This window comes from Sturnira hondurensis, unplaced genomic scaffold (assembly GCF_014824575.4).
Source record: "Sturnira hondurensis isolate 20B ecotype Veracruz unplaced genomic scaffold, ASM1482457v3 Scaffold0018728, whole genome shotgun sequence".
Taxonomy (NCBI): domain Eukaryota; kingdom Metazoa; phylum Chordata; class Mammalia; order Chiroptera; family Phyllostomidae; genus Sturnira; species Sturnira hondurensis.
The window spans coordinates 9,630,430-9,654,975 of record NW_028091359.1 but is presented as its reverse complement, the minus strand read 5'-3'; the positions used below and the strand labels follow the sequence as shown (position 1 = coordinate 9,654,975).

The window sequence follows — 24,546 nt, the reverse complement described above, 5'->3', positions numbered from 1 at the left end:
AAGATGTCCTTTCCAAATTATATGCAATTGGATTTTTCCCTGGAAATGAAAAGGAGGTTTATAAATAAAATAAAGCCTAAACTAAAGCATAAAAGTGTTAACAGTGAAAGATTTGGGATTAAATTAATCTCTTTGAGCTCCTGTTTCTTTTCCTTCATCTTCTTTTTCTTTCTTTTTTTTTTTTTTTACTTGAGAGAGAGACAGAGAGAGACACAAACATCTAGTTGTTATCTCATGTATTTGTGCACTCACTGGTTCATCCTTCTATGTGCCCTGACGCAGGGATTGAACGCACAATCTTGGTACATTAGGACAATGGTGTAACCCACTGAGCTATACACCAGCCAGAGCTCGCTCTCTTCTTTACCATAAGGATACTAGCATGCCACCCTCATGGAACAGGAGTATCAAATGAAATATTCCAAGTAAAGTGCTTAGTGGAATGCCTGACATAGAGTAAATATCCAATAAATATAAGCCGTATGCATGTAGTTACATAGATATGTGTTATTCCAGTAAGCCTCAAACTTTTCTCAGCCAAGAACACCAATGTGCCCAATTAACCTCCCAATTTTCCCACAACTGTTTAAAAAAACATTAAGGTTGACAAACGGTTATCTTCCTGCACAAAATGCATGGACTAAAAGAATTAGAAATTTATCTAGTCCCCGCCTTTATAGATGGAAGAAAAAGATGGTCTAGAAAGGCGAACTGACTCGTCCAAGATCACCCCTAACCCAGGACCCCAGGTCAGAATACTTTCTATTCTCCCAGGCTGTCTCATTCAGTTGTGACATTTCTTCTCCACACCGTACGCACACTCTCCAAAGGTCATCTCGGCAGCCAGAGGCCTGCTGACTCTGTGCCTCCGTAAGAAAGCACAGTCACCTCCTGCGTATTTATTTCTCCCACTGCAGCGCTGCCTGGGTTGATACTAAGCCACTCCAGAGAAAAATGTTTGGTTTTGGCTGTGCACCTAATGAGGAGGCTAGAAAAAGCATTTTTCCTGAAATAAATGCACCAAAAGCATCATGACACAAGGAGGGTATGCCAAGAAACATACTGTTAATACAGCCAAATAATAAAGCAACTGGGGGACATTCCGTGCCAGAACTGTCTCTAGAAAAATACAAGGGGAAATGGAAGGGAAGGAAGATGAAAGGAAGAGAGAAACGAATCCCTTGCCAACAACAACTTTTCCCAATCCTAATGTATTAAAATTCTACCCCTCCTGCTGAAACTAAATCAACAAAGAAAACAACGAGGGAAACACAGAAATATAAACACAGATATAAACACGAATCTCAAGCTTTAATGGTGAGCCTTCTCTCACCTCAAAATCCTCCTGCAATACACGGAATACATAAAATAAGTTTCTCTATACAAACTTAAAACCAGGGGAGGGAGGGGAGAGCAAAACACACACACACAACATACACACACGTGCGACAGTGATGCGTTTGCATATCCCGTGTTTCTGAGCAGGGACTGTTTCTTCCGAAACACTTTCCAGATGAATTATATCAGTAAAAATCTGATTTCTCATTCCTAGAATCTTCAAAGCTATTCTTTCTTTAGTTGTCACTATTTGTTTATACTATTGCAGTGGAACTTTGAAATAAAGGCAAATATTACTTGATACGTGTGATTAACATAAACAATAAAAAATCCTTTGCAATTGTTCAGCATTCTTCCTTTTAAAAGCAACAGAAGGGACAGAAAGGTCACTAGTATTGGGGGCCACTTCTATTTTCTTGTCACCCAATAAGGGTGCCGGGTAAGACTTCTCCCAGGTCTGACCGTCCAGTATTCGTACTGGGGCTCTGCAAAGGACAGCCTGTGGCCCAGCTGAGAAAGACTTTCACAAGTTTAAAGGGTTATGAAAAACCAAACCACAAAGGATAGCTGACAGAGGCCACTGTGGCCCAGGTAGCCTAAAGTCTACTCTCCGGTCTTTTGCAGAAAAGTTTGCTAACTCCAGCTTTATACTAACTTTGTATTATACCTCTACTTAATAGGAGAGTTTTGTGCCACTTTTCAGGCTGAGCAAAACGAAGCACCAAAAAATGCAGTGATCTGCTGAAGCCACAGTCCTCAACGGAGCTGAAAATAAAACTCACGTCACCTGACTCTCAGTCCTGACCTAAGGAGAAAAGGATATACACTGAAAACAGGGTTAAATGCTTTACCTGCACCTCATGAACTATTTAATACCCCCCCAGACACACACACACCCTTACCTATGCGTACCATCCTTCCCACGTTCCAAATGAGTTTGGCTAATCTGCTCCCGAGTGATAGACCCATAATTCTAATCCCAGTCTGACTAAACCCAAGGAACCTGCTCTCAACACCGAGTCTTCCTCTGGTGAAGGATCAATTCACCCAGGCTTCAGGCCGCAGGGCTGACCCGGTCTGCCAAAAGCATCAATTGATGGGGCCAAGACCGAGAGGTCATATTGGATCAGTTGACTCTGTGTTCTCTCCAAGATGGACACAGGAGTTTGCCTGGGGCACTGAGTCTCTGTAAGAGGTTTATACTAGGGATACATGTTCTCTGTCACTTATTCAACAGTTTAGTCCACTGGGGTAAGACCCAAACTTATTACAAAATTTCTTCCCTGGGAGGTATTCCAAAGGGCACTAAGTATTGTTGTTTCATAGGAACAACCAGCTTTGGTGTAATAGAATGATTTATTTTTAGTACTGCATGAGCAATCAGTTCACTGGTTATTGTTACAATTCTTCTTCTATTCAACACTATTTATGAAGCATCTACCGGGGCCAGAGACTGGGCTATAGATCCTTTATATAAAATATCATCTTTCAGCCCTGGCTGGTGTAGCTCAGTGGGTTGAGCGCGGGCCTGCAAACCACACGATGGCGGTTTGATTCCCAGTCAGGGCACATGCCTGGGTTGCAGGCCAGTTCCCAGCAGGGGACACATGAGAGGCAACCATACATTGATATTTCTCTCCCTCTATCCTTCCCTTCCCCTCTAAAGATAAATAAATAAAATATTTTTTTAAAAAAATAAAAAGTATATCATCTTTCATTTCCACATTTATTATTATTATTTCTATTTGAATGTGAAGAATTGACATTGAAGCAGACAAAGTAATTTAAGGTCATTCAAAGGGAGATGGGTGAGATTAGAACCCAGAGCTGTGCCATTATTCTTCTCAACCGCAGAAGTGGAATATCCTGCCACTCATTTTCACAGCCAGGGACTGTCTGGCCAAAGTCTCTACCCATCTAACATGTGGCTAGAAGGACATACTTGAGAGTTAGAGAGCCCTGGATTTGTATGCCGGTTCTTCCACTTAATAATAGTGGATTAACAATAATACCAGCAATATCTGGCACTATCTTCATTAAGACCTTATAATGGAACAGACTCTAGGAGACATATTATGAATTATGACATCTAATCTTCACAACAGGCACATCATTGTTTATTCCTGTGTTTCTGAAGGGGAAAATAAGTCTTAGCAGGGTGAATAACTAAACTATTCAACTAGGGAAGTCTAAATCCCAAATACTAACCCTGGCATGCTCATGCTAGCGCCGGAGCCTGAAGTCTGACCCGCAAGGCCATGCTCAACTGCTTTGAGCGAGATACATGGCCCTTTCACAGGTCTGTTTTCGGACTTATGAGGTGAGAGTAACAGTAACTGCCCCTGAGTTTCCTGTGAGGGTTCAATGAAAGAAGATGGACTGGCACGAAATCGATTTAGAATCAGTTACTGCCAGTCAAGTGAGGGGACAGCTCAGAAATCTGAGTCAAAGGCACACTGGCATCAGTTACTTGGAGAAAAAGCCCAAGCAGAGGGACCACACACGTGGAACTAAAGAGAATGGAGCTCTGTCCCCAGCTGTTTATTTTTGTGTAGCGCAGCAGAAGGAGGGAGGGTATAAAAGCTACGAGTCACCAAGACAACCTCAAATAATTGCCAAGAAAAAAATCACAATGTGGGAGCTATTTCTTTAGGAGTCAAATTTTATGCCTAAGTATTAAGAGAACAATTAGAACATCAAGGATCTCCGTGAGCTAAAGTGGTTTAGTCTGCAGTAACAGAGTGATGCTCTTGGCTTTATAGAGTGAAATAGAAAAATATCTCTAAAGTTTATTCTACAATGAGGGAAAGGCAACATAGGAAGAAAGCACTTTTATCCTTGCACATGGTTTTATTCATTTGTTTATACAAAGGAAGGATTTATGGTGGTTTTCAAATTCTACAAAATACAGATTATTAATATACATTAGGAGGTGAAGAATAAAAATTGTAAATATAAGACAGTTGAAAGGTTGATATAAAAATATATCCCAAAGAAAAACATACAGAGGAGAAATGTATAAAAAAGAAAATAGGAAGGTAAAGAAAACAAAGTTGCTTCTTTCTCTATCCTCACCTGAGGGCATTTTTTCTTTGCTTCTAGAAAGAGAGGAAGGGAGAGAGAGCAACATTGGGGAGCCATAGAAGCACTGACTGGTGGCCTCCCACACGCACCTGGACGGGGAATCAAACCCACAACCTAGGCATGTGCCCTGACCCGGAATCAAATCTGCAACCTTTTGGTTACAGGACAACATTCCAACCAACTAAGCCACACTGGCCAGGGCTAACTAAAGTGGGTTGTTTAAAAAAATCAACAAAATTAATAAGCCTCTAGCAAGACTGACAAAGAAAAAAGCAAGAAAACACAAATGACCAATATTGGGGTAAAAATGGGATAGGACAATACATCTCGCAGCCATTAAAAGGATATTTCAGGAAATACTATGAGTAGCTTTATTCTTATTAATTCAACAACTTAGAAGAAATAGACAAATTCCTTGAAAACTTCAAACGACCAAAACGTATCCATGATGAAAAAGATCAGGGGACTATTCCTAGAACTATTAAAGAAATTAAATTTGTAGCTATAAAACTCCAGAAAAAGAAATGTATAAGCCTGTTTTGTTTCACTGGAGAATTTTAGAAAACATGGGGAAAAAAGAACTGCATATACTAAAATATTATGTTGTATACCTGAAACTAAGATAATGTTATATGTCAATTTTATCTCAAAATATTTTCAAAGATATTAACACCTATTTTACATAGTATCTGCCAAAAATAGATAGAACTCTCATCAACTCATTTTATTAGGCCAATATTACCTTAATACCAAAACCAGAAAATAATGGCATACACCAAAAAGCAAAACTCACGACAGACCAATATCTCTCATAAACTTAGACAAAATTCCTCAACAAAAGTTTAGCAGATCAAATACAACAATATATAAAAAAAGTAATACACTACACCCAAGTGAGGATTGTTCTGGGCATACAAGTCTAGTTCGATATTTTACAAATCAATCAATTCAATCCATATCAAAGGATAAAGAAAAAATCTATGGTAGCCCTGGCTGGCGTAGCTCAGTGGATTGAGCGTGGGCCTGCGAACCACACGATCGCGGTTCGATTCCCAGTCAGGGCACATGCCTGGGTTGCAGGCCAGTTCCTGGCGGGGACACACCAGAGGCAACCACACATTGATATTTCTCTCTCTCTCTCTGTCCTTCCTTTCCCCTCTAAAGATAAATAAATAAAATCTAGAAAAAAATTAAAAAAAAATCTATGGTTGTATCAGCGGATGCACAAAAAAAGCAATCAATAAAATTCAACAAACATTCATGATAAAAACTCTCAGTACACTTCAACCTCATAAACAGCATCTACAGAAACCAAATATCATGCTTTATCATTAACTGCCTTCCCTCTAAGATAAAGAACAAAGCAAGGTTACCTGCTCCCACTAATCTTATTTAACACAGTACAGGACATTCTTGCACTAAAATAAGGTAAGAAAATTAAGGTTCAAAAAATATTGTTTGGAAAGGAAGAAACAGAACTCTCTCTTTTTGCAGAAGGCATGGCTCTCTATAAAATTCTAAGAAATCTACAAAAAGCTGTTGGAATTAATAAGTGATTCTAATAAGATCACAGGACAAGTTCAACCAGAAACATCAATTGCATTTCTCTACACTGACAATGAACAAGTGGAAATCCAAATCAAAATAAAAAATAGAATACCATTTATAATTGCTCCCCCAATAAAATCCTTAGGTATAAAAATTTAATGTAGAGAATCTTCATGGTGGAAACTATAAAATAATTAAGAAATTCAAAGACAATCTAAATACTTGGAGAAATTTACCATGTTCGGGGGCTGGGAGACTCAATGTAATAGAAGAGATCATTCTCCCTAAACTGACCTATAGGTTAAACACAATTCCTATCAAAATCTCAGCAAAGTTTATTTGGAGACACAGACAGGCTTAGTCTACAACTTACAGGAAAAGAGAAAGGCCCTAAATAGCCAAAGCAATTTCTTGAAAGACAAACCAAGGGGAAGGAATCACTTTTTTCAATGTTAAGGGGACCATTTCGCTGCAGTCACCAATACAGAGTGATATTCACAGACACACAGGCACACAGATCAGTGGAACAGAACAGAGAACCCAGCATGCACAACTAATATTCGACAAAGGGAGCAAAAGCAAGTAAACGGAGAAGGGATAGCCGTTCCAACAAAAGGTGCCAGAGCAACTGAAAATCCATTGGAGAAAAAGCAGAGGACAACCTAAAACCTCAGGGAGAGGGTGTCCTGCTTCACCAGAACTTTGGCTCACTTGGGGATTTGGGCCAAAGCCTCAGCTAATTAAAAAGCGTTCCTTTACCTCATTTTGCCTTCTGTTTATGTGGGATGGGACCTAGGTGTCAGGATGCTTGCTGAGTCTCCACCAAATACCATTTTCCATCTCAAACTACGTTTTATAGTGGTGGCTCTCACAAGGATTTACTTGTTTGCTCAAATCCACATGGCAAAAGGTAAAAAGTGCACATCCACGGACCTTTCTGGACTTACAGAGGACCCCATCTGCCGAGTGCATTTGTGACGACCAATTTGCAGCCAACCAGTAACAGGAGACACTGAGTTCAAAGCTACCTATTCAGTACAGACTGACTGACCAAGTCTGATTATTTTAGCTCCCAGAACAGTAAGCACAGAACAGCTTCCCCTTTAAAGGGCTCTTCCTTTTAACAGCTATTTCCACAGCTATTTCCACAGCCAAGGCGTTGCTCACCAGCCCCCAGATGAAGCCCCACTGCCCAGGCACCTGCGAAGTATGAGTGTTTGGATGAAGAAGATGATCTCGCCAACTTACGTGGAACTGGTCTGAGGTTGTTCAAATGCTTCTTTTGGGATTTTAAGGCCGGGGTTTCGCTTCTTGCCTATAAGGAAAGACGTAAGGATAAAGTTAAGGTCTGTATCATGTCTCTAGTGAAGGGACTAGAGACGGCAGCAGAAGGAAAGGGCTGACCTGGGAACAGCACTCTCCTCTCCCCGTCCGAACTGCACTCCTACCCACGACACCTGTGAGAGACGAGCACCCGAGCGCCAGGCTGAGCAGAGCTTCCCAAAGGCAAGCCATGGTCACGGGTGAGGCTCTTCACCAGCCACAGGTGAAAATGTCAGTACAAGAATTCCAACTCTCTTTACCTCAGAAGACCTGGCCTTTCTCCCTGATGAGGTTTTGTCACTTCATCTTCTGTGTCCCCTCTTGTACACAACGGTGGTGATGGTAGGTGGTGTTGGTTATAGTTTTTTTTTTAATCTTCTTAATGTCAGTTAAATGTAGTCACCCCGATCCCAGCACCCCACAATTTTCTAAACTGATCTGTGAACCACTGACAGTTAACCATGGAGGTAAAATTAAAAATACTTTCCCGCCATCTGCCCAGCCCATCCTCAACCACCTGCCAGGAGCTGAGACACCTAAGGGAGGAACACAGTACTATTTATTTACATGTGCCCTGTTCCAAAAAGGATTAAGGTAACAGATGGGTTCATGCAAGGAGGTTATCGCTGCTCTGGGAGCCAGATGGGCACGTAACTGATGTGTTCATCCCTGGGCTGAAACCACAAGACAGCTTGGCTCAGATACTTTTGTTGATGAGTGAAAAAGAACAGACTGAGAAATGCCAGCTCAGGAAGCAGATGAGAAAAAAGTTGTGTAAGGACCCAGGGTTTTCCTCATCTAAAGAGATCCTGTGTGTCTCTTCATGCCAAAGCCGGCTGGGTAGAATGGCCAGGCTCGCACTTTGCTCCTCGCCTCCCCTGAATGATGCAGGCACGCGCACAGTGCTGACACAGGCCCCAGACAAAATCCTGGGCAGAGATTTCCGAAGCTGCAGAGGAACTTTAAAAAATCAAATATTATAACCTGCTGCCTGGAAAACAACTTCCAAAGACTTCAGTGACCATTCGCCATCACAGAGCCAGCTACAACGGAGTCAGAATTGGAATTGGGGTCTTTGGATCTGGGGTCAAAACTCTTTCCACTGCTTCACAATGGAAGGAGCTTAGAGGTGACCAGAGAGAGAGAAGAGGGAGTGGAGGGAGTACGGGATTTCTGAGTTGAAAAGAAAAGCTTGCATTGGGTTCTTCCACTCACCCAGTGACCTCAGAGCCCCTTGGACTCCCCACATCCTCAGTTGTAAAATGAGGAAGTCACATCAGTATCTACCTTATTAGACTAACATGAAAATCAAATGAGAGAACATACGAAAAACACTGGGATACCTTAAGTAGCTAGTAACGATAGTCATTCAGAGGAAGACTCTGTATAGTCACATTAACAAGTCATCTAAGAAACTTGTGAACAAAGTTGGCCATATTATCAAATCTCAATATAATGCACAATTGAATCTCCTTCTCCCCCCACACATTCAAAATCCAAAATCTAGTTCAGTTCTGTCAAGTTATATAAAGCCAGAGGCAAAAAAAAAAAAAGCCTTTTAGGACTGCCTTCGTAATAACAGGTTTCCTCAGTTCCCTCCAGATTTGGGCTTATCTATACATTTCATAAGATTCGAAACTCACCATTTGCTTTTTTACTCCTGGAGCTCAAGTGGCCATTTAGCACATGTCACCAAGTTAGTGTCAGCTGTTGACAATACACCGCGCTGTACTGTGTACCAGGAAAAATACTAAGTGTGAGATCTGATTGTGAGAATCCAAATACTAGATATATGATCTAATTCCCATCTCTCAGTCACATGGGGGGGGGGGGGAATGCTACTTTAAATGAGATACTCTAGTCGGCAATGAGCAACAAATTCAACTTCTCCAGATAGCTAGGCACATATGCCAATACCGGAGACAGGTAATTCAGATAATCCCAACAGATACAAACCCATAAATCCCTTGACATTCTAAAGATGAAACTAAACCGGACTAAAGTAAAAACTGTTTTACCTGTGATAAAGGCTCTCCCATTGCCATTTCAGTGAACCAGAAGCAGGAGTTACTCTTCAATTCCTACACCTCTCTCTACTTCATTTCTAACTCAGCTCTTACAAGCTACATGTCAAAAGGAATAGCTAAAGCTACATGTCAAAAGGAATAGCTATTTATGGAGAAAAGCTCCTTCGCAAAACTTTAATGTAACAATGAGTTAATATACCATAGCAGTGACTTATTACCTATTCATTAATAGCAATCAATTATTACACTATAACTCAACAAACCATCATCACATCTATATGAAGAAATACCAAATGAGAGGAAGAGGGAGAAACCTTTTGGTACAAAGACTCATGGAACAAATGACCAAAACAACAATAATGTTTTCAAGGTGTGAGAAAAGAAGGCCCCTAGTCCTCTTCTGACGGCAACAAGAAAAGTTCCAGGAGACACAGAAACTAGTTGAATTACTCAGTTAGAAAATACCCTGCCTTCATTTTTAAAAGTGGATCACATGAAACAAAAATCACAAGCACACATACCAACATTCCATCATTCACTTACGTGCCCACCGCTGAAAACATAGCCCAGTGAGGAGCCCGCAGGAGCGGCTCTGATGAGCTTTTCAAAGCTGCAAGAGGGGCTAAGCAGGAGGAGAAAACCCCACGGAAGGCATTCTTTCCTTGCCCAGGGAAGCAGCGCAGAGCAGGCTCCGCCCCCTCCTCCAGTGAGGATCACAGCAAACCTCCGGGAGTTTATTGTTCCCGGGAAGCTGCCACTTCAGGAAGAGAGAAGGGAAGTGGGCCCATTTGGACAGCAAGGCGTGACATTAATCATTAACCAGACTTGGCGGAGTAAATCTATAAAGTAATTCTGCACAGTACAGCATTCTCCGGCCCTTCTATAAATGCCTCTTTCATTTCTTAAAAGAAAGAAAAACAATATGTGGTCAGTTTCCAGCTGTGTTGATTTCAAAGCAATGTGTTCCCCCAGCAAGGCCGCCAACCCCTGACGCTAACATTTAATACTAGGTTATAAAAAATTAATGAAGGAACAATATGAATAATAAGGCTAAGTGGCTGATGCGGTTAAACGGCCTTTTCTCTTGATAGTCTAGAGCAAAAATGAAAACACATATCTGAACACAGGCTCTATATCATTTTTGCGAAACAGCCCCAACACATTTTTGCTAAATTCATCTTAAACCAAAGCTGGGTCACCATGATCTTGGCCTGGAGCAAAATGGCACTGGGAAAAACAAAACAAAACAAAACAAAACAAAAACAAAAACAAACCTTGCCCATCGTTAGAAAACATTTACCAGGCCACAGAAATGTTCACTAGCTTTGCTGGTACCAAAAATGACGGGGTACACAAGACCTCTTGCTCAGCACCCACTCAGAGAGGCCGAGCACAAAGGGCTTCTCTCATGTGCCTTATTACATAAAACAGCAGATCGTGCTCCTGTGCCAACCCAAACAGCAAAAGAATCCCACAGGGTCAACAGAAGGTGGCATCGTGAGGATATGTTGACACCCAAGTATTTGTCAGCTTGACCAACGGTTGGGGGGGGTCACAATTATGAGGGTTTATGATTATTGACACAGTCTTACAAAAGGATGGCATCACTTCCAGTACCAAATTTATCTTAAAAATCTGTTTCCCAATGTGAATGGGGTTGCTAGTCAAGTAACTGGCAACCTGGACGCCTTGGCTGCCCTCTCCTTAGTCCTTGCTTTTAGGCTTAAGTTCCAAGGGATTCTGGCATGAACATCGGGAGGGAAGTGTCATTCTGTGGTATTCGATGGCAATGGTCAGATGCAAAGCCACTAAGGAAGCAGAGCAGAGGGAGGGGCGTGCAGGGAGAATGAAGGCTCTGCCACCAAGACATGAATGTGGGCACACACACACCCAGGCCCCAGACCCTGGACTCACCCATCACTGAGCCTTCAACCAACCAGCGTGCCAGATGTCTTTGGGGTTATATAACATTTAGAGGAGGAAAGCGGCAGAGCTCACTTTCGAATGTGCAATCATTTTGATTTCAGGGAGGCAGATGAGTCTTGACTTGCCCTTTGGGTTCCCTGTGGACGGGAACTCGGCTTTCCCAATTCGCCTCACTTGCTGCTCACCCCACAGAACCTTCCCAGGTCTTCCTGAACACTCTTTGAGGGTCTCTGTCTGCAAGTGCCAGCTTTCACATTCTGGCATCTATCACACAAAACGAACTCAGTGCAACTTTACTGACTCTCCAACGTTGTATCTCATTTATTTGTTCTTTTCGATCCTCACCCAAGGATATGTTCATTGATTTTTGAGAGGAAGGGGCTGGGGAGATGGGCAGGGTTGGGGGAGAGAAACATCGATCGTTTGCCTCCTGTTCACACTCCAACTAGGGACTGAACCACAACCTTTTGGTGTGTGGGATGATGCTCCAACCATCTGAACCACCCAGCCAGGGCTGAATCTCTACCATTTTAGTGTAAAATGTCCAGTGCGTCTAAAAGAGATCTCCATGACCATCTTCCATTTATATCCCTCTTACCTTCTCTCCCAGTCTCAAATTACTTTATTTTTGCATTTATTTATTACTTATTTATTATCTAACTTCTCCACAAAATTTCATCACGACAGCAATTTTGCCCAGAGACTGAAAGGTTGCAACTAATAATTTTAAATTTTAGGTCTAAGAAGTGATCTATATTTTTCAAGTACAAGAGTATCATGTCATGTCATGTATGTTTAGAAAATAATATAACAAGATTCATCTAATATCTGCAGGGTGTTTTGAAACTATGTACACACACACACACACACACAAATTACACATATACACACCTTAGTGTTTTAAGCTTCCATGTCTTTGTTAATATTTTCCCTGGAATGCTCTTATCACCTTTCTCCACTGGTTGACTCCAACACTCAGCTCAAATGTGTTCTCAGGAGGTATTGTGCAAAAAAAAATATGCAATAAACATCCCTCATCTATGTGGTCACATTTCATGCGATATACCTTTAAGTCTCCCTTCCTGCTGGATGAACCTATACGGTCACCCATCTCCTCCACTAGAATGCAAGCTTCTCAAAGCTACATTCCATGCTTTGCCTACGTACAGAGTAAGCATTAGAAATGAGAGAGCACAGCAAATGACTCATAAAGAAGCCACTTAAACTTTTTCGAGGCAAAATCTATAGGCTCTAGTAATTGACTGGATAAGACCTCTTACAAATATAAATGTAAATATAATCAGAAGCATATACTTATATTAAATATAAGTATATTTATATTAAATGCAAATACTTAAATATAAATATAAGTATTTCTATTTAATAGAAGTATATAAGATCAGAAGTATAGTAGTAGTAGGTAATAGTAGTTACTGGTAGTCGTAGTAGATGTTGTGGTTAGTAGTAATAGTTAGTATTAGTAATTTGTGGTCATAGTAGGTGATGGTGGTGTAGTAATTGTAGTCAGCAGTCATAGGGATCTGGTTTTACCACACCTAGATAGAGTTAAGTGAAAAAGGTCAGGCAGGCCAGTTGGGGTGGTGATAGGAGAAGGCAGATGAGGAATTGCAATTTCAATGCGTTAAATATAAGATGCTGGAGGGACCCGGCAGGTTTCAAGCAGATAAATGGAGCCTGAGAGGTGGGGTGGGTGGCGTGTGTAGGTCTGGGAATGAGGGAGAAGTAGGAAATAAATAAGAGAGGCAGGGAAACAAGAAGAACACACGCAAATAGGGCCGGGACATAAGACCCATCCAGGGTCTTCCTGCGGTTCCACGAAGCTCTTTTTTTAGACCAGGAAGAGCCGAAGTTTGTCTTGTCATGTTGACAAACTGATGCTCTGTGCTCCTGAAAGCACCTAAAAGCAAATCACTGCCAGTGCCCTTGCGTTGTGGTCCGAGCCCGGAGCAAAGGTAGGAGGCAGGCAGCGGTTAGCCGGGAAATCCCCTCCTTGGCGCTCCTCTCCTTCCTCATTTACGTGCTGCTTCATTCATGAGTCTTTATCAAAAGGAAATGTAGTCATAAGAGCGTAAAAAAAAATGCCAGTTTCAAATACAAACATGTGACAGTTTGCAAAAAAAAAAAAAAGGTAGTGATGCGTTTGATCTTTTCAAAATGCAACACTTGAGTTTTGGTTAGGTTTAAAAACAGCATTCCTGTTTTAGAGATAAATATGGAAATGTCTTCACATGAAATAGCATGATTCTAGCATTTGAATCCAAATAGCATGGTGGGGCTGGGAGCAATGGAGAGACGATGAAGCAGGGTTTGCCGTGAGCCGGGAACTGCCAGTGCTGAGCCATGGCCACAGGGCAGTTCGCTTACACTGTCTTCCTTTGAGCCTGCCTGGAATTTCCCAACATAAAGATTTTTTAAATAGCTACTGAACCACATGAAACTCTCTTCTAAAGTAAAAAAAAGAGGGATAGTGAGTCAACGGTTGAATTTTTTTTCTTGGAAAACATGGACTCTTTCTTCTCCCTTTGGTCCCAGGTCCCAATTTCAATTGTACTGTAATCTCCTCTCTGCTAACGAAAGGAAAAACTACAGGGTCGTAACTATGTTACGATTCAACCAGCTGATTGAAGAGTAAACGATTATAAGAAAATACACAGAAAAGGGGTTCATTTCTGTCCTTTCTTCGAGTGTTAACGGGATAGGCACTACCGTTCCTCTCTCCCAGCTTCGTCCAGTGTATTTCATTGTGCTGCGTTCTCTAATCACACTGCTGTCCCGTGTGGAAGAATGCCTTAAAAACAGGCTCTGAAACTCACCTCTGAAAGGATGCTTTTCATTACCTTTGATAGCACCTTTCAGTACCTTTTATAAAGAAAAAAAAGTGTGTTATCCATAACAAGAAGGGTTGGCTTTGCCTGCATAGTTTGGTCAACCTTTTTCTATGGATAATGTGAATGTTTCTTTACGTTTCCTCCTTCCGTGGGTGGTTGGCTAGAAGCTAAGGCCCAAAATGGGACTCATATTCATCCGCATTTGGGAGCCAGTAATTTTTTGTTTCTTTTTACCTACCCTTTTAAGAACATTTTATTAAATATTTGAAAAACTAAACAAAACAGTTATAATCAACTCCTACATACCCATCCCTCAGCTTCAACATACCCATCCCCCAGCCACTTTTGCTTCATCTATACCCCACCCACTTCCAACAGCGACTTTCAAACCAGTGTGCCACTGGAACTTTTTAAACAAGCAACACTTGACTATTTTGTCAGCGGCACTGACCTCTTTTCCCTTAGGCAGTCAAATAAAAAAAATGACAACAGCCAACACAACAACAGCCATTTGATGTGGACACCCTGTCTTGAACCATAAATATATAGGTCATATTACAGAGTTGCATCCAATTTGTCATGTCACATAATAAGGTTGCATCTGGTTGGTTAATTCTTGGTACCAGAAATCCTTACATACAAATAGAGGCGCCTGATTTTTTTAAAAAGTCATTATGAAGCAAAAAGGTAGGTAATTACTATTACTATTTTTTGTAAATCAAATAAAAAATTACACCTCTTTTTGTCAGACCAGCAAAAAATGTATTTTTTTGGTGCGTTTCAGAGTTTTAGTAATTAGTTTAAGTATGCCATGAGATGAAGAAGGTTGAAAAATTGCTGTTCTAGGACACCAAGTCATTTCATTCATAAATATTGTGCCAGGTATCTCTAAAAGAAATGGACTATTTTTAAAAAACAACCACAATACCAGTATCATACATAAAAAATAATTTCTTAATTAAACCCAGTGTTCAAAATTCTAATTGTCTCAAATACCTCCAACATTTTTAACTTACAGTGTGTATGAGTCAAGATCAAAATTAGCTCCATGTTTCACAATTGGTTGATAAATTTTCTTGGGTCTCTTTTATTCTACAAACTCTCCTTCCATTTCTTTGTCTACCCCTCCCCTCCCTGCAATTGTTTCGTGAAGAAATCAGGCCATTTGCCCCAGAAATCTTCCCGGTGCACGCCGCTGATCCTCTCTCTCCCCTGTCGCTGGTTCACCCGTTCCTGTTAGAGTTTCATGAGGTTCAAACTCGACTTCTTTGTTTAGCACAACTATTTCACAGGTGGTCTCACTGGGTTCATTTTCATGTTCAAGTGCTGAATCGCATGCAGCCTAGTAAACTGTCTGAAACTTTTAATGAAACAATGTTTAAAAAGAATAAATAAGTGAATAATAAGTGAATAAAGTTTGGTATTCAACACGCTTTTTAATCTTAGGCAGTTTGATAAAATAAATATGGGTAACTCATTGTTTTGAACCACATTTTAAAATATTTAATAAAGCTGAGTATTTTTGTATGTCTACTGACATCTGTATCTGTTTTTCTGTAAATGGAAGCCACTTCCCTCATTTTTACATTAGGTCATTGTTATTGTTATTTCACTCTTAAGGGAAGACACTACCCCTTTTGTAGTTTGTGTTGCAACACCCACACGTGTGCACAAGTGTGTTCACACACTTGGGGCTTTTCCCCCTTTTGATTATACAAATTTAAAATTTTTTGCATTCCTTTATTGCTGCTGCGTGTTTTAAAAATCCTCCTCCAAGAACACGTTTATTGGTTTGAGAGAGAGAAGAATGGAGGACATCAATTGGTTCCCTCCCAGACACACACAGAACCGGGGTCAAACCGGCAACCTAGGTATGTGCCCTGCCCAGGTGCTCCCTCCACTGGACCACCTACCTGGTCAGGGCTAGAGTCACTGCATTTTTATAAGACAGGAATATTCTTTCCTCTTCTCCAAACGTTGTCTCCATATTGCCTGTTAATCTGTCCATTGGTTTGGGCATTCAAATTTTTAATATTTATTTCTCCTATGTAGTGCTCCTGTATGAGTTCATTGGCTGCCATGTCCAAAAACGATGAAATATTCAAGGTCATTGCGGACGTCTTCACTTGACCCTGACTTTGAGAGAAATCGTGGTAGCTCTTCACCTTAGGAAACGATGCTGGTTTGGGATTTAGTTTGGTAGAAGTGCACAGCTATTCCTATTTCAGTAAGTAGACTGATAGTGGCTCTCAAAAGCACGCCCATACCCTCATTCTGGGAACCTGTGAATGTTACCACGGCAAAGTTTTTGCCAACGTGCTTAAATAAAGGATATAAAGGGTTCTGAGATGAGGAGATTATTCCGCAGTGTCCAGTTGGGCCCCGAAGGCCATCACAGAGTCCTTATACCAGAGGCAGAGAGGGATTAGGCTCACAGAAAAAATCATAGGAAGACGGAGGCAGAGACTGGAGGGATGCAGTCACCATTCCAGAAATGCCGAGGAAAGCCAGCAGCTCCCAGAGGCTATGAGTGGAAAGGGACAGATCCTCCCCCACAGCCTCTGGAAGGAGACTTACCTCAACACCTTGATTTCAGACAACGACCTCCAAAAATGTGAGAGAATAAATGTCTGTTGTTTTAAGTGACCAACTTGTGGGTATTTGTTACAGCAGCAACAAAAAACTAATACCCTGAGCTGTTAAAAGTGGACACTGAATTTTACCCATTTACCCCTTTTAACATTTATTGAAATAATCCAAGCTCCTTCCTACCATACCCAAGCTGCCACACTCTCCAACCAATGTATTTCTCACTTTTCCCTTTCTCTTTGCTTTCCCTCACCACCTAATTTTCCTTCTATTTCCCGTCTCACCTGCTTCTGCCACTGGCCTTCCAGAGCCTCCTGTGGCCCCGCATTACCACTGGTCACTCAAACGTAAAGAGTCTGCTAGTTTCTGGATTCTGGAAACATCTAGAAAGTTTTCAACCTGACCATGAAGGGGCAAAGAAAGCAGCGTTGAGCCATTAACTAGGAGGATTAGGTATTGGTAGATGGGTTCATCCTGCTCCTCAGTGGATGCCCTTTGCGGGAACAAGGAGAAGCTCATGGCCTCCTTCTAACTCCTTCTAACTTCATACCTTCTTGGAGGAAAAATCATATGGAAGAAACGTAGCCCTTTCCCCAGGCCTGTGGCACATTCTGATGCTCCTCCTGTGCTTTGCCAACAGAACACAAGAAGAGAAACCATGGCCAACGCAATATCAAAAAGGGTTCTTCACCTGAAAACCCAAACCCTCCAGCTTGGGGAAAAAAAAGGACTAATATCCTTTGCACTGGGGTTATTCCTGCCGTAGTTCATCACCTTTCTCTCCATGGAGGCTGGACATTTTTGAGAGTTGTATTCTGCCACCCACAGCCTGGCAAAAATGTAGTGGCCTTTGCCTTCTGTTCTGCCTCCTGGCTTGGTGCCTCTCCCTGGCCAACACTGCTGGTCAGGGGCTCCTGAAGGCTGATCAAAAATCAAAGACGAAGGAATGGCTTTGGGAAAGCCACAAAATTTAAGTGTGAGATTTTCCAGAAACAGAACAGTCACTCACAAAAGCAAACAATCTATGTTCAAAATGGTTCTATTTATGCACATTTGCTCATATTTCAATACGATTTCAGGTCCTCACAGAACCCTTAGGGAAAAATTGAAAGGCCCTGCCTAACCAACCAAAGTCATCGTGATTAGCAGACACTGCTTCAGGAGGCGTCATAACTCAGGGTCTCTAAAGAAATGAGGTTCACCAGTCTTACGTAATAAGTCTAAAATGTGTTCCAGGCAGTCATCTTGAAACATGTAAATCAGTTACTCTCCAAGACGGGGCACAAATAAAAGAACATAAATTCCCTCCTGCACCAGGAGATTGCCCCACCTACCTCTCTGATCGGACACGTGAACAAAAGGTACAAATTTCAGTGGGCTCCGTGATGTCTCATACACAGTTATGTACAATCTCCCAAAACTGGTTTGAATGGCTAACCAAAAAATTCAAAGAGTTAATACATACACTGATCTCTGGATATACTGATTTTATAAGACTTTAAGTGGCAAGTTTTTATGAGATGGATTTTAATTGAATACCATTGATAGCAATTCTCACAAGTCTTTCTCCTTGGAATACCACCGGAAGGGCCAAGGGAAGTGCCCACTCACCCGTAGGTACAATCCGACCGTTTGAAAGTATCCATCCAAGTTATACTACAGTTAAGTTGGAAAATGGAAACAAGGCCCAGTGGAAAGGGAGGCAAACTGCAGCACTCCTTAGCTGTGAAAGCTTGGAAAGCTACTCATCCGAGCCTCGTCCTTACAATGGGAGCACTACCATTGACCTTGGTGGAATTGAAGGAGCTAAGCAATGTATGTGATCCACTGGATAAATGTGTGCTGGATAAGTGAAAGTTGCCGAGTCGGCTACACCGCTATTTTGGGCAACTGCTTTCTTACCAACAAGTAGCTGCTCATGAAAATAATCAAAGTAACGAATATTTATTGAGAATTTATTAGATGCAAGGCACAGTGCTCAGCTTTTTGCATTAGTCCTTCATGTGATGGTCACTATCACTGCCTGGGGGAAATCTCTCTTCCTCCACTGAAAGGGCCTTGTCCGATGCACAGCTCGTACAGATGTGGGCAGGCAGCTTTCCCATGTAATTGTATTTACTTCTACCACTGCAATTACTCTTCATCACAAGCCTATCTCCACTAGCTTGTACAAAGATCAAAAGTCCTGACTGAATCCCCAGTACAGGCTTTCTACTCTGATGTCCAGACTTCTCTGATAATAAATGCATGTTAGAAAGATGTTTACCAGGAACCACGATGACGTGAGCTAGGTCGATCGGGAGATCCAGGCTCCATTGTAAAGCTATATTGTCATAAACTTTGCCCAAGATGCTTCAACACTGCTGGACTTTAGCACTGCTCGGGCTAATAAAATGGAAAACATTCCTTCAATAAACCAGCTAATTTTCACATTAAACGGTGCTCTGGTGTTTGAGAAGAGCACCATACCAGCTTCCTAGATAATGTGACAGTGTTTTCCACTGTGAGGTGTTTATAAATGAACACCCCTGCCCCGAGGGGGTTCTAATGAAATTGATAAGCCTATGCCCTACCTGACATAAACTGTTTTAGCAGGCTCGTGGCCCAGTGACTGAAAGAAGGGACTGTGGCTCCTGTTTGCAGAATGCTTTGCTGTGTCTGGGTGACACAAGTGCTGTGTGTGTGTTGAGACCCCCCTCACAGCATCAAAGAAAGGGGCTCTTGGTCCATTAGCGGATTCCTTGGTCACCTCGCCCTGATGGTAATCTCTACCTGGTGCTTTTTCCCTTCCGACTAAAGGATTAACCAGTCCCAGACTAGACTAAACACTCAAGGTCACTGAGACTCTCAAATCTGGCTAAGTACCAGAAACCTTAACACTCAAAATAAAATAAAGGCACAAAACCAAATGCATCTCAGCAACCATGGGGGTGGAGGGGCCTTTTCTGGGAAGGAAGAACCCCTGTCTCTAAGGATGATACTTTCTCTCCGGGAAACCGCTTCATTTTCCAATGCCTAAAAAGTAAATAAAATGAGGCTTTATACCAAATAGCACTCTCACTGCATCTGGCTGCATAACCAGGACACAAGTCCGCTTGTGGTTGCTGGGCTTCGAGCATAATGCCCGGGAAAACATTTTTCAAAACTTTGCTCGACTCCTATCGCAACCTCATTTCACTTTCACATCCAGGATTTTTCTAGGTATAATATGTTCAAGACTTAATTTTAGCACAGGGCTCTTAACTTCCCAACCTCAGCCTGGTCATCAGATGTACACACCAATGAAAACAGGAAAACACACAAACTTTTCCCGAAAGGTAACTAACTGTGAGAAGACATACAGAACACAGGATATTGAGAAAGAAAGAAAAATCTAAGGAAACTTTTGGTGTTTGGGTTTGGCTTTGTTTTGTTTTGTACATTTGTAACTGCTTTCTAAAAAATGATGGGAAATTTGAGCAACCATCTAGCCAAGAAAAGAAACAAAGAGACCAGAGAAGTGAACAGAAATGATGGGCAAGGCCCCTGTGGACGTCACAAGATGTCCAACACAGAGGGGAGAGGTTAAACTCAGGGAAACGAGAGAAGGATCTCTCTTAGGACAAGAAGAAAAAAGTACTTGAAGGGTGACAACCAAGAGAAAATTCAACGTGAAGGGAAGTTGAGAGAGGCACTCATATTGACATATAACAGGGTGTTCTGCCAAGATTTCCCCTGGGCCCAAGGAAACATGAAGCCAAGACACAGTAGAAACAGCCAGAATAGGTCAGCAAAGGAGTTCCTGTAGTTTCAGATGAAATTTTACCATGTACTCTTGCAGAGTGCAAGCTCCTGAGGAAGTAGCTAGTGTTCTGTAAGAAATTTAACAGAAAATTCCAATAGGCGACTCAACTATGTCAGCCTAGAAAGTAGGTGGGATCTCCAACTTCCTGATTTCTTCTAAGAACCTCCTCCATTCCAAGGCTGCTCATTGTAAAATACGGAAACAAATGAGTCACAAGTGGTTACCAGCTCAAGACTGACTCGTGTGAGTATGTGATACATTTCGCTCTGAGAAATATTAGAAAGTCTGCTACTAAAGAGTTTGAATACTTCCTTTCCAAGGTGGTAAACCCCAAGGTCTACAATTGATCCTTAACGTTAACTTTGTCCTCCAATTGCTACTATGATAGCTTTACTGAGATATAATTCACATAACATACAAGTCACCTATTTACATTGTGTAATTCAATGATTTTTTGCACATTTACAGCGTTGTGTGACCATCACCGCAATCCATTTTATAACATTTTTATTACCCACCAAAGAGACATCATACCCGTTAGTCACCCTCCATTTTCCACCAACACTACCCTTCGCTCTGGTCCTAGGCAACAACTAGACTACATCCTGTCTCTAAGGTAGATCTCTTACTCATAGGGGATGACTAAACGCAGTGTAGGGCATTCAAACAATAAAATTCTATGCCGCTGAAAAGAGTGGAAGTTTTCTCTACATCAATATAGAAATATCTCCCATGCACATGAAGTGAAAGACATCAAGATGCAGAAAACTATACGCTACACTGAATTTTAAAAAATGACATTCAGAAATGGATTTGTTGGTACATGCATAAAATCTTTGTAAGAATATATTAGAAAGGAACGACATTGGTTGTCCGTGGGGAAGACAGTCAGGATACCAAGGGACAAAATTAGGAAAAAAGATATTCTAGAGGGAATATTTATATAATTTTTCAGTGTAAACACATTACCTATTCAGAAAATGAAGTCTAAAACCAGAAGAATAGAGTCAAATGCCACGGAAGTCAGCAAGCGCTTAGTGGCAAATCACATGGCAGTCGACGTGCAGGACTGCGACGAGGTGGCTCATGGTGACACAAGAGCCCTGACGTTGCCAGAACCGGGTTCTTTTCCTGAATCTAGGAACTAGATTTCCGCTAACTAGGAACGTGGAGCCATCAACTGCTTATCTTTTCTGGCCTCAATTTCTTTGCCTGAAAACTCTGGAAACAGCCCATAGTCTATACAACCAATTAGAGTCACAGTTTTCTGGGGCCCACCAACTACGCGCTAAGTTCTTCATGTGCATTTGAATCTCATCACCACTCTATAAAAAGAAACGACTTTCTCAAAAAAATCAAAAATACAATTACCATGCGATGCAGCAATTCGGCTTCTGGGTGTATACCCAAAACAACAGAAAGCAGGGCATTGCAGACTGAATGGAATCCCCACCGAAATCATACGTTGAAGCCCTCACCCCCTCAGACGGGTTTGGAGGCAGAGTCTTTGAAGAGGTGGTTAAATTAAAATACAGTCATTATGGTCAGTCCTAATCCAACACAACAAGTGTCCTTATAAAAAGGGAAAATTTGGACACTTTCAATTTGAACCCTGTACATATGTTACCTATTCAGAGGAAATACATGAAGACAGGAGCAGACGGCCATCTACACAACAGGGAGAGAGGCTTCAGAAGAAACCAAGACCTTGATTTCAGACTTCGAGCCTCCAGAATTTCGAGGAAATAATGTTCTGTCATTTAAACTACTCAGCCTAGAGTACTTGGTTATAGTGGCCCTAACAAACGAACACGCAGGTCTCAGAGAGACATTTGCGCACCCACGTTCATAGCAGCTTTATTCCCAAGTCAAAAGGTGAAATCAACCCAAATGTCCATTGATAGATAAATTAATAAATAAAATGTGATCAATGTATACAATGGAATATTATGGAGCCTTAAAAAGGAAGGAACTTCTGACCCATCTACAATATGAATGAACCTTGAAGACACTGTGCTAAGTGAAATGATCCAGTCACAAAAAAAACCCCAAATATTGCATGATTTCACTTACATGAAATACCAAGAAGAGCTGAATTCATGGAGAGATAAAGGAGAATCATAACTAGAGGTGGGGCCCAAGGGCAAGAAATGGGAGCTATTGTCTAGTGCAAGATGTCCTGGAGATAAGCAATGGTGATGTTAGCAAACAATGTGAATGTCCTTAATACCACACAACGGTACACTTGAAAATGGCTAAGACAGTAAATTCTGTGTTATATAATTTTACCACAATCAAAAACACAGTAAAAAATGTTTAAGTAAAAAGTGAAATATTATTCTGCACTTTACAGTGCAGAAACGAATGTGTTTTCTGCATGAAACGAACATGCAGAAACTAACAAGTTCCAACAGTCAGTATTCCCATCCAGGTCTGAATCCAAACACCAAGTGCAATATACAACTTTTCCTAGAACTACACTGGTGTTTTTTAAAATTATTTTAAATCAAGAAGAAATACTATTTAGTATTCTTGTTTTTATCCTATTACTTCCAAACTCAGATTGTTTTCAGACAATTTTGCTTTCCCAACCAGCATGCTGTTTATTTAGCTGCTTTGGAGGTAACCATTTTCTTTGGAAGGCTCCTTTAGTTGGTCCCTTACCTAGTCTCACCTACTAATCTCTATATTCCTGACACTAGTACTATGGCCTTTTATTTCAAGCTCCCAACCAAGAGAAAGAATGAAGCGAAATTTTTCCAAAACACCCAGGGGCTATAGTGATGGGTGCCAAGATATCTTCCTCCTTCTACGCCAAGACTATGTTCTCTAAAGTAAAACATATTACTACCTCTCCCAATTGTCTCAGTACTCTGAAGCTGCTGGGCCAGAAGCTTTGGTCTCTGTAAAGCTGAAACTATTATTGTCCCAGGGGTAAGACCGTGCAGAGTCCTGCTCACCCTGTGTGCCGAGTTGCAAACAGGTTGGGGCTGGTGGGAAGAACGGAATGTCCTATGACAAAGAGGAGGGGCCCCGAGGTAGCCACAAGCAACCAGAGTTGCTGCCACAGTGCTTCACCGTGCTATGGACCGAAAGTGAAAGAACACAAAGGGGCTAAGGGGGAGAGATGCAGCATTCCAGGAAATGATGCTACATTCTTCAGAGGACTTGGCTCTCAAGAATATAAGCCCCACAAAGGGCTGAAAACTATTTTTTATAATACTATTTTGAAAAATGATTCCTTTTTTTCTTACATTGTGTACACAAACAAGAAAACATTCAACCCAGAAATATCAGGTTAACTCTCCAAATCCTTCTGTACTGGAGAAAAGCAAACAGCCAAGTAATCATGCAGCCAAAAGAGACATTATAGAAAATAAAAGCACATTTCCTAGGCTTAACTCCCCAGACATTCTCACGGTAAGTCAAAAATACGTTACATACTTAAAACTACTTTGAATAAATAGGCAATTAACTGGGGCTAAGACCTTTTTTTTAATAGAAAATAAATGGCTACACCTATGGCTATTGTAGTGTCTCTTTTGCAGAACGCAACCTGTTCTAGATATGCTGGCAGCGGCTGTAATCACCGGCCGGCCACACCACGCTTCCTTCTGAGTATTTACATGACCACGTTATTTTCCAGTGAACTGAATGCTTGTGCAAGCAACAAGCTGAAACACAGCCTGCTCTGACCTCGGAAGAAAAACGGAGACATACGTTTACCGTGTACCTAAGCTCGAAACCCCTCCAAGAGTCTTTGTCCTCGGGGCCTGAGTGAACTCGCCTCCATGGTAGCTAGGAAGCAGGCTGACTGATCCCTCAGAGCAGGTCCTGGCAAAAGGAGAGCAAATGCCTTACGCAAGAGGTCATATAGCTAAGAGTGCCACCAAGAAAGGGACTGAAGAAAGACACAGTGTTTTCGTTTTGTGCCTACCGTGCATGAGCACTCCGTTATGCCCTGAAGGTCAGAAATAAATTAGACCTAGCCCTATCCCTCCTCATTTCCCACCCATTACACCCCTCAGAACATTGCTCCGGGAATGATTAAGTTACACTGACTGGGCTATTCCCAGAG

General features: G+C 41.6%; 1 protein-coding gene across 2 annotated transcripts in view; it reads right to left on the bottom strand.

Annotated features, from left to right (window-relative positions):
• The window catches only part of MAP2K6 (mitogen-activated protein kinase kinase 6), a 95,111-nt gene that overhangs the window by 23,438 nt on the left and 47,127 nt on the right, over positions 1-24,546 (bottom strand). Inside the window, exons 1-2 of one of the 2 annotated variants that reach the window (XM_037070032.1) lie at positions 9,864-10,077; positions 7,219-7,285 (exon numbers count right to left, since the gene is read on the bottom strand). Coding sequence is in view for 1 of the 2 variants with exons in the window: in XM_037070031.1 (XP_036925926.1) it covers positions 7,219-7,285 (67 nt within the window). In the remaining variant the exon portion in view is untranslated. Of the gene's footprint in view, positions 1-7,218; positions 7,286-9,863; positions 10,078-24,546 lie in introns of those variants that run through there. The other variant, XM_037070031.1, reaches the window with a different exon arrangement.